This window comes from Lepidochelys kempii, chromosome 5 (genome assembly GCF_965140265.1).
Source record: "Lepidochelys kempii isolate rLepKem1 chromosome 5, rLepKem1.hap2, whole genome shotgun sequence".
In the NCBI taxonomy this organism is placed as follows: domain Eukaryota; kingdom Metazoa; phylum Chordata; order Testudines; family Cheloniidae; genus Lepidochelys; species Lepidochelys kempii.
The window spans coordinates 16,979,636-16,990,284 of NC_133260.1; the positions used below are offsets into that span (position 1 = coordinate 16,979,636).

General features: G+C 42.1%; 1 protein-coding gene across 6 annotated transcripts; it reads left to right on the plus strand.

The window, feature by feature from the left end:
- The first annotated feature begins 422 nt into the window (after positions 1-422).
- ELAC1 (elaC ribonuclease Z 1) lies at positions 423-9,743 on the plus strand. 6 transcript variants are annotated; one of them, XM_073343553.1, is made up of 4 exons: positions 423-488; positions 3,731-3,952; positions 6,794-7,261; positions 8,987-9,743. In XM_073343553.1, the coding sequence occupies exons 2-4, from the start codon at positions 3,796-3,798 to the stop codon at positions 9,454-9,456; spliced, it is 1,095 nt and encodes a 364-aa protein (XP_073199654.1). In that variant the 5' UTR covers positions 423-488; positions 3,731-3,795; the 3' UTR covers positions 9,457-9,743. The 6 variants fall into 6 exon arrangements, with proteins under 6 accessions (XP_073199654.1, XP_073199652.1, XP_073199653.1 ...); XM_073343551.1 differs by lacking the exon at positions 423-488 and adding an exon at positions 497-1,014; XM_073343552.1 differs by lacking the exon at positions 423-488 and adding an exon at positions 497-1,003.
- Positions 9,744-10,649: the final 906 nt, after the last annotated feature.

Genomic DNA, 10,649 nt, shown 5'->3' on the forward strand with positions numbered 1-10,649 from the left:
CCAGTCAGTGACCCCCACCGCCACCCCCGCCCCTCTCCACCATCACACCCCACTTGCTGACCCTCCCCATCCCTCTCCATCACCCCACCCCACCCGCTGACCCTCCCCGCCCCCTCCATCACCCCAACCCAGTCACTGACACCCACCCCCGTCGCTGAGCCCCTCCGCCACCCCACTCGCTGACCCTCCCCGCCCCCTCCATCACCCCACCAGCGTCACTGACCCCCCCCCCTCCGCCCCCGACCCCCACCGTCGCTCCGACTCCATTGGCTGACGCCCGCTGCCACCCCCACGACCCTCTGCGTCACCCCTTCCCCAACCCCAGTCGCTGGGGCCCCTTTCACCTCCCCGCTCCTCGCCCCGTGGGCTGACTGGGCCCCTGAGGCACCAGCCCGCCAGCGCGACCGCGGCCCCGCCCCGCAGGCCCCGCCCCCGGCCCCGCCTCCTCGGCGGCGGCGCTTCCTCCCGGCGCGCGGCGGGGCAGGAAGGTAGGAGGCCCGGCGGGCGGGGCAGCGTTTCCCGGGCTCCCTCCGCCCCGGGACGTGGCGCGGCGCGTGGCCCCTGCGGCCTCCTCGGAAAGGCCCCGGCTGTAGGGGCCGCGAGCAGCTGGGTCTCTGCGGCCCGCGAGACGGGCCTGGGGAGCGCAGGCCCCCTCCCGCGCGGGCCGGGAACCCCTGCAGCGGCCCCGCTGCCAGGCGTGGGGAAGGCCGGGCCCGCCAGCGGCTGCTCGGGGGCTGGCGCGTCATGGCGGGGTGCGAAGAAGGCTGAGCCCGCTGGGGCGGGGTCCTCTAGGGCAACCCATTCATCGAAGTGCGTGAGAGAGACTGGAGCTGCTGAGGCAGCCCAGGTGTCAGGGGGTGCGTAGGAGGCTGGGCCCGCCGGGGCTGGCCCCTCCTCGCGGGGTGCGTAGGAGGCTGGGCCCGCTAGGGCTTTCTCTGGGGCGGGCCCTTCATCTCGCAGTGCGAAGAGGACTGGTGCTGGTAGACACTAGACACTAGCCTTAGTAAGCCTATGGTAAGGAGTGTGGGAGGTGGCCCAGAGTAGGGAAGAGGGTTCGGTATGGAGGTGAGGGCTCTAGGGTGGAGCTGAGGATGAGGGGTTCAGGGTACAGGAAGGGGCTCAGGGCTGGGGCAGAGGGTTGGGATGTAGGGGGTGAGGGCTCTGGTTGGGGGTGGGGACTCTGGAGTGGGGCCAGGGATGAGGAGTTTTGAGGTGCAGGCAGGCTCCCCCTGGGCTGGGCCAGAGGATTCCCCCCAGACCTCTTCCCGCTGGCAGTAGCTAGTTCCGGGGAAAGGGCCTCTCTCTTCCTTAGCATGGAGACCTGAGGGCAAAGGTCCTTCTCTCCCTGTCAGCAGCAGCGAGCTCGGGGGCCAGGGGAGAGGCCTGCAGCAGCCCTGCTAGCCCCAACTTGCTTCCCTCCCCAGTTCCCACCCACCTGCTACCTCTTTCTTCTCCCAGGTCCTTGCTGCATAGGCCTTTAGAGCTGCTGTGCAGCAACAATCATTATCATTTGAATCAGCAAGGCGACCTAGTGCCTGACATGCCACCACCCTGTACCGGGTCGTGACCTGTACTTTGAGAAACGCTGCTATAAGTCATAGGAGCATAAGACTGGAAGGGACCTCCTGGGTCATCGAGTCCAGTCATCTGCTATCACAAGTTACCCCATTGTGTATTCCCATTCATTAACTTATCAAGCTTCATCTTAAAACTAGTTAGGGTATTTGCCTCTCTGTGCCTGTTGGAAGGTTGTTCCAAACCTCAGTCCTCTGATGACTAGAAACCTTCTCATTTCCAGCCTAAACTTATTCATGGTCCGTTTATGGTTCAGGTAGTGAATTTAACATCCTCTTTCCCAAAAGTGACATGAGATCTCTAATGAATACTGGTTGCTAGAACTCTGATTTTATATCGTATCTCAAAATATGTGCTGTACAATATTGGACTGATTTAAACACCTAAGCACATAATTACTGAACATGTTACTGGGGTAGTACCTTGAAGAGGGGTGGGGGAGTGCAATTTGTTCCCATTGAAGTCAATGGCAAAAACCCATTTGAACTTCAACAACTGTATTGGGCTCTTACCTCAACATAGAAGTTATTGATCATCTGGACATGCCTACATTGTTAAAAAAGAATGTAGCCCTTTGTGTATTTATAGTTGCTATTATATACAAAGCAATTTTTTATTTCTGACTTCTCTGGAGCTATAGTACTTTTATTTCAACAAGGTAACTGATAGCGTAATAAGATTCAGATTAATAACATGCTATCTTCTACCATCCTGCAGGGAATCCTGTTAATATGGTGAGGTAATGGACTATTGAACTGAAATGGAGAGAATCGTTATAGCCCATTAGGAAATAATGGTTCATTTCTTTTGATATAACTAAATGTGGTTGGCTGTATGGGTATTTTATTTTAATACCTTTTGAAGTAGCTTTAATGGCAGGCAGATTAGATTTCCTTTCCTCCCTCACCCCTCCCTAGGGCAAAGACTTAATTATTGAAATACTCAAAATTTGTATTGTTTACAAGGCTGTGGAAATGTCTGAAAATAAATTTTGAAAATTAAGTTTTTAAATTACTAACTTAAGAATGCAAATATGCAACATAAAGCATGAATACAATTTACAATATTCTGCTAACAGTCTCTGGACTGCTTTTAATGGAACATGCAAATGGCACATACACTCAGATCACATATATAAACATAAGACAACTTCCTTCTGACAGTGTAAAGGAGAAACAAACAAAACCAACTTATGACAACTATTTGTACAAAATACTGCTGCTAAAACAGCTGTGTCAAACAGCTCACCCACTCAACGTTGTCATATGGCTTGCATACCATTTAAAGATTTTGTAGAATCTCTGCTTTCATTTTAAAACCAACATCTACACTAGAAATGCTTCAGCAGCACAGCTATATCTGTAGCACTTCAGTGTAGACATTACCTGCACTGACAGGAGGGATTCTCCTACTGGCATAGGTAATCCACCTCCCCGAGTGCTGATAGCTAGGGCCTGGTCTACATTAGAAAATAGGTCGGTTTAACTGTGTCAGTCGGGGGTGTGAAAAATCCACACCCTTGAGGGGCATTGTTAGGCTGACCTAAAATCCCTGTTGACCGTAGCTACTGCCTCTCAAGGAGGTGTATTGCCTATGCCCAAGAGAGAATCCCCTCCCATCAGCATTGGTAGTGTCTATACTGAAGCACTACAGTGGCTCGGCTGTGCTGCTGTCACGTTTTAAGTGTAAACAAGCCTGTTGACCTAACGGTAGGGATTAGGTGGGCTTAACTACACCCTGCAGAGATATGGATTTTTCACACCCTAACTGACACCAACTTAACTTTTTAACGTAGACCAAGCCCAAATAGATTTCTAGCCATCATTGTTGCTAAGAGATTCTTCTCTTCCAAATGCAAAGTGAGCATAAACCAATGTGTTGTCTTTCTGACAATGAGACTGTCCTTCCAATTGATATTGAAGGGGACAATAAGGTTTGCTACTAAATAAAAGCCATATTCTACCCTTCATCTTTGTGCAGACCTCATTAACATCACTGGGAGATATGTTGTGAATTGGAAAGGGCAGTCCTAAATTTATACCCCAGTCCATGCACAACATTAAAAAATGTAATTTGACCCAGGCAGTAGAATGAGTTTGACACCCCTTATTTAAAGCAAAGCCACAACTAGTTATTGTTTTTTTCCCCTCTGCAGAGTAAGCACGTGCAATAGACTTACAGTGATATATTTGTTTTGGGTGGTACTCTGACTTGGGCATAATGTCCATGGATATAACTTTTCTGGGAACGGGCTCAGCATATCCATCTCCAACAAGAGGAGCTTCAGCTTTAGTCGTTCGTAGTGAAGGAGAATGCTGGTTATTTGATTGTGGCGAGGGAACTCAAACACAATTTATGAAAAGCCATCTTAAAGCAGGTCAGTGCAATTGAAAGTTGTTATCTTGAGAGAGAAAAATCTTCATACAGTCCAAATGAAATACCTTTCCTATTCAGGCTCACATAGTCTGAAGACCTCTGTAAATAAGAGTGAACATCTCTAATTACTGTATTTTCGGTGGGACCATTTGAACTTGCTATGATATTCTCCTTTATCACCCTTTGTTGCAGAATTGTTCTCCAGAACATAAGCTTTAATCTAATACAAGCTTCTAGCCTTCATGATTATAATTTCCAAAAATGAACTAAATTTAAACCTATGCACTGCCATATTCTGAGTCTGCAGGCAGCTTGAAACAATAGCTTGACGTGTGAATGGTCCCATTCACTTTAATGGGGTGTTCAGAAAGCTACAGATATTGGTGGACATGTCAACATTAACGTTAATTATTTCATGACCACTTAAAATTATTTGCTGTTATATCTGCTTATCCCAAAACACTCCCAGTACCTGTGCAAGTTCCAAAAACCCTAACTGCTTTCTACCTAGCTGCCAAAGTATTCACCTTTCCCTTGTGACTTTTACAGTGCAGTTGTGTTGTCCATACCAAAAACTATGGCATATCAAAAACTGTATAAGGGGTTAGCATGGAACTGAATTTAATATCAAAACAAATAAACACTGAGTGTGCTGCTGATTGTACATTATTTGTTTTCATGTTTGTTTAAGTAAAAACAAAAGAAATCTTAGCAGTTGCATAGGCTCATCACTAGATGGGGATGGTAAAATTATTGATATTGCAGAAAAGTGTTCAGTAAATATTTCTGTTCTATATTTGGAAAGAAGCAGGATGAGATATTCCTACCACATAAAAATGAAGTTCTTTCCAGTCTGTTAGTAGCTATGAGGATGATAGATATTATCTATTAGTGATAAACATTTTTAAATTAGCAGGCCTGGATAACTTGCACCTAAAAGTCCTAAAAGAGTTGGCTGAGGGTCTATGTACTGTTAACATTAATTTTTAATAAATCTTAGAATACTGGGGAAATTACAGAAGACTTGAAAAGTGCTCATGTTGTGCCAGTATTCAAAAAGGAGAAGTGGGATGACATGAATATCACTATAGGCTGATTAGCCCACTATCAATGTCAGACAAAATAATCAAAAAGTTGATGGGATTCAATTAATAAAGAGTTTAAGGATGGGAATATAATTAATGCCATTCAGGATAGTTTTATGGAAGTTAGGTCTTTTCAGATAATCTTAGTTTATTCTTTGAAATTACGAATTTGGTTGGCAAATGTGACTGCATATATGTAATATACTTAGGTATTTGACTTAATACCATGATACTTTCTGATTAAGAATAACTAGTAATATACAATATCAAGAGAGCACAAGTTAAGTGGATTAAGAGCTGCCTGACACATCTCAAAAAGCAGCTATCAATGGGGGATCATCATTGAACGGGGGTATTTTAGTGGGGTCCCACAGGAATCAATCCTAGGCCCAATGCTATTCAAGGCTTTCATCAGTGAAGTGAAAATTATATATAAAATCACTGCTGAGAATCAGCACATTATAACAAAGTGGTCAGTGATGAGGACACGGTAGTCAGAGAGAGCAGTCTGGATTGCTTGGTAAGCAGGGTCCATTCAGGCAAAATGCATTTTACAGCCAAATGCAAAGTTATACATCTAGGAATGCAGAATGGGGGACTGTATCCTGGAAAGCCAGTTACTCTGAAAATGAGTTATTGGTCATAGTAGACAAGCAATGCAACATAAGCTCCCCGTTCAATTCTGTGGAAAAAGGGCTAATGCAATCCTTTCATGTATAAATGGGAGTAATGAGTGGGAGTAGGGATGCAATTTTTTTAAAACCTCTGTATTTGACATTGGTGAGAGCAATGCTGGAATATTGTGTCCAGGTTTGATATTGACACTTTAAATAAAATGTTGAAAAATTGCTGAGAGTTCAGAAAAAAGCTACAAAAATTATTTGAGGGCTGGAGAAAATACCTTACAGTGAGATCTAAAGAGCTGTGTAGTTTATCTACAAGAAGATTAATCTATAGGTACCTTCACAACAGGAAGAAAATACCGGGTAGTAAAGGGCCCTTTAATCTAGCAAAGAAAGGTATATAACAAGAACCAGTGGCTGGAAACTGAAGCCAAAGTAGAAAGAAGGCGCAAATTAACAGGGAGGGTGATTAACCATTTGAACAAACCACCAAGGGAATTGATGAATTACTCATTTCCTGAAGTTTTCAGATCAAGATTGTAAACCTTTCTGGAACATACGCATTAGACAAACACAAGTTATTGGGCTCAATTCGTGGGTAATTGGGAGTGACCTGTGATAAAACAGAAGGTCAGACTAGATGAATGTTTGGAATGAACTAGAAACTAGAACAAAGGCAGAAGTTCACCCAGTAGTTCTCACTGACCCACAGTCGTCATGTGGTATGACAAAGTGCAGCCCCCATCCCCAACTTGTTTGCATTTTAATGCAGCAAAGATCACCATATTAGTCAATTTTTCTTAGTTTCTTTGCTCTTAAAATATATTTTGATCTAAACTTTCAATCACACAAACCTTTGGGAAAAAATGGCTTCTCAACCAAAACAAAAAAAGTGACATATGTAATTTTGGTTCACATTTTTCAAATTTTCATTGAAAAAATAAAAAGTGAAAAAAATTTCAATTAAAAAACGTCACTTCTTGGTTTGGTTTTGGTTTTAAAAAAATTGGGAACTAATTTTTTTGTAAATTTCCCACAAAATAATTGAATTTTTCAACCCGTTCTAATTTTGCAGCTGTGAGTGTAATTGTCATTCAGCACACTTACTATGGTGTCTTTTTGTTTTAATCAAAGGTAGAATTACTAAGATATTCATAACTCATCTTCATGGGGACCATTTTTTTGGTCTTCCTGGTCTCCTGTGCACAATTAGTCTTCAGAGTAGTTCTACTACAAGCAAGCAACCTGTTGATATCTATGGACCATTAGGACTACGAAACTTCATTTGCAGAACTCTGGAACTCTCCCACTCGCAACTTCTCTTTCCATATGTGGTTCATGAACTGGTACCTACACCAGATCAGTGCCCTGCAGAAGAATTTAAAGAACTGTCTTATGTTGACAGAGATGAAGTCTCTTCCAAAGAAGTGCAAGGGAGAACGCTCCATCTGGATCATGTAGAAAACTCCTACACACTGGTCAACAATCAGCAATTTGTTATGAAAGCATTTCGATTATTTCACCGTATTCCTTCCTTTGGATTTTTAGTGGAGGAGAAGCAGCGGACTGGTAAACTCAATGCACAGAAGCTAAAAGGCCTTGGTAATTAGCTTCATTTATTTTTTCCTTTAATTCTTATGACTTGTGGATATTACTTTGTTTCTTAAAATCTATTCATGAATGTCCTTATGATGTAATTGATATACATTAAAGTCATAATAGAACTGTATGATTAACTACATTTCGTATATGCTTACATTAACTGCCAAATGCCTTATTAGAATTTCTAAGGCATCTATTATGATAGTGTGTAAGCAAGAGTGTTACAATATAACTGTTGAAAATGGATCCATCAATAGGTGATGGATATTCAAGTATACACAGTGTTCCGGCTGACAGCTGATTCACATTTCCAGGAATTGTAACAAAATTATATTCTTCACTAATAGCCAGAGTGTCTTCTGAAAACTTCTGCAAGGAAGCTTACTGAATCAGAACAGTGTGCATCTGTCTGTAATACATTCTGAAATGGGACACTTTATTCTTCACAAGAAAAGGAAAGTTTGATATTCTAGAACTTATTTTTTCCATACAAATGCATACTAGTTTGATCATTAGAGGGGTAAAAACCAAGCTCCCCTTTCTAGCACATTTATTAAGGGCTTACATGAGAAAGAGATCATAAAACTGGCTGTAGAGTGTATTTGGGGGGATGTATCAGCTTCAAAATACACAACTTAAAATCTGTTAGTAGAGCCTCTTACTAAAATTAAAAGATTTTGTTCTCTTGGAGTATGAAATAAGTAAACTATTAGTTTTTGTAAGTCATGGATCTACAATATTGGTGCTACACCACCGGCTTTTGAACAGACTCTTTGAAATACCCTTTAGTGTGCCAGACCTCAAGAGGTCTCTCTCTTCCTTCAGCATACGCCACACAGCCTCACTGATGAACTTCTGGGGCTTCAGCACTCTTGCTTCACACCATTGAGTTCTAATCAGTGAGTCCAACTGAGATACACTTCTGGTTAGAGACATGTACGCTCTTCAGGGACTAATGCACCTGAGCTGGTATTTGCAGTGACACCCCAACAGTGTTTTCAAAAGCAAAGTAGGATTTATTAGTCAGCTGAACACAGCATTGGAAGTCCTTAGGTTAGCATAGAGAAATAAATGTTAAAGAATAGTCCATTCTGGTGAAGCCATAATTCACCAGCCATGCTGTAGTGAACTCCATTTTCAGGCACTATCTCTCTCTGATTTACTTAGTAAGTTCCCCAGTAGTGAGCTAGCTTCCTCCAAACCCAGAAGACCACATTTTATTCCCTGATGGACACGTCTGTCCTTTTTTATTCTCCAGGCAGGGCCATGCTGAGTTCAGAGCCTCACTGCTGGAGCTTGGGTTCCTCTTCAGCTTCCCTGCTGAGAGGAAGTGATTGTTCAATCATTGGTACTACCTATTGTCTCTCTGGACTCTCTCTGTTGATCTGGATCAGTTTCAACCAGTTCCTTAATGACTATTCATTCTACCCAGACAGTGAGGTGATACATGCTTATGTCTCCTGTGTTGGTGCAAGAGCAACGTTTAACCTTTTTGCTCCCACTGGGTAGCAATGCAATGATAGAGAGAAACTGAGGTGCACATAGGATTCATAAAAATATTAAAGAAAATTCCCACTTTGCCATACCCTAATACTTAATTTGTAAGAAAACCATGCCTTAAGAATAGGTTAAATGTAAAATTTGTCAGATACTGCATTGAAATATGAGCAGTGTTTATTTTCAAAACACTAAAACTAACCAGACACTTTTGACTTAACTTTCTAGGAGTTCAGCCAGGTCCTATATATGGGAAACTGAAGAATGGTGTTACAGTTGTCTTAGAAAATGGAGTAACCATTTCTCCTTCAGATGTCTTGGATGAGCCTATTCCTGGAAGAAAAATTTGTATTTTAGGTGACTGTTCAGGTGTGGTTGGAGATGGAGGAATGAAACTCTGTTACGAAGCAGATGTGTTAGTTCATGAAGCCACATTGGATGACACCCAAATGGACAAAGCCAAAGAGCATGGTCATAGCACTCCAAAAATGGCAGCTGAGTTTGCAAAGTTGTGTAAGGTTAAGAAACTGGTTCTGACTCACTTCAGTCAGAGGTATAAACCAGCTGGTCAGATTGGAGAAGGAGATATTGATGTCACGGAACTGAAGAGACAAGCTGAATCAGCGTTAAATGGTCAAGAAGTAACTTTAGCTGAGGATTTTATGACAATAGAAATTCCAGGGAAAAAGCAGAAGTAGCATCTAGCTCGATAATACCACATAAATTAGCTTGCTGTTGGACTGTGAGTTTACAGGTAGGGCTTCAGGTATCCAAATTGGTTCCTCAGTTTCCCGATGAAGAAAGAGGTTGAATTGCTAAGGTGACATGCTCAGTTGCTAGAGAATGACTAAGTGCTGGATTTACTTGCTATAGAGTTTTAAGGCTCAACTCTGTAAGATGCTGAGTGCCTCAGCAACTTTAATGGCAGTTGAAAGTGTTCCACACCTATGAGAAATGGGCCATTATAGAATGGTATTGCTGTTAACTTGCCTAGGAAGAAGGGAGATGGAAAAGCAGATTACTAGTCAAACTCACTGCCTTAAGTGAATATGTGTGCAGCTACCTAAGCAAGGGGGAGAAATAAACTCATTCTTAGGTTTATATAAATACAAGTATTCAAACATATGGAGACAAAGCAAAATATTTATTGATCATTTAAACACTTAGCTGCAAATCTAAATAACTTTATTTTACAAGTATATGGAACGCCTTTAACTTATCTTTTTGGAATTTAAGTGTTTAGGTGATTGATACAGGTATTTAGCCAAACAATCTGGAAAACTTAACTGTATAGGCAGAAATCTTCCGAACACTAGACACTTTTATTAGAACTTCAGATTCTCTCGTCTTAAGTCTTAAAATAGAACTTTGCATTCTTTGCCTCTTATTTACAATCCTTTGTAAATCTTAGTGGCATATCAAAGTAGATATTTTTTAACTTCTCAACCTCTCATGAGCTTTTGTATAAAATATTTTCAATAATTATTAACATGATTTTATGTAAAAGGAATATTGCATAAACAAACTAATAAAGTATTGATAACTATGCCACGTTTTGTAAATTACTCTCATCACTAATGTACAGAAATACTACAAATTAATATGCTTACTGTATTTCATAGAACCATAAGATTAGAAGAGACTGCAAGGGTCTGGTCTAACTCCCTGCAGGATTTATTGTGTCTGTTTGACTATACCTGACATCTGTTTGCTTGAAGAGATCACTAATATCAATGAAAATTCACCACTCAGATAAATGGTTGACTGTACTCCCTAGCTTTTCAAAGGACACTGTAGATTTAAATTTGGCTCAGACTTAAAATTATGGGTTTTGTAGACAAACAAACAAAATATGCTGTCTAGGGCCATGCAAAGCGTTTTTTTCCTGGGG

What these genes read in the sequence shown, in the direction of transcription:
- ELAC1 (XM_073343553.1), top strand. Translation starts at nt 3,796, where the DNA reads ATGTCCATGGATATAACTTTTCTGGGAACGGGCTCAGCATATCCATCT. An exon ending in GAAAAGCCATCTTAAAGCAG is followed by an intron (nt 3,953 to 6,793) that starts GTCAGTGCAATT and finishes TTTTAATCAAAG; the next exon opens with GTAGAATTACTAAGATATTC. An exon ending in ACAGAAGCTAAAAGGCCTTG is followed by an intron (nt 7,262 to 8,986) that starts GTAATTAGCTTC and finishes TTAACTTTCTAG; the next exon opens with GAGTTCAGCCAGGTCCTATA.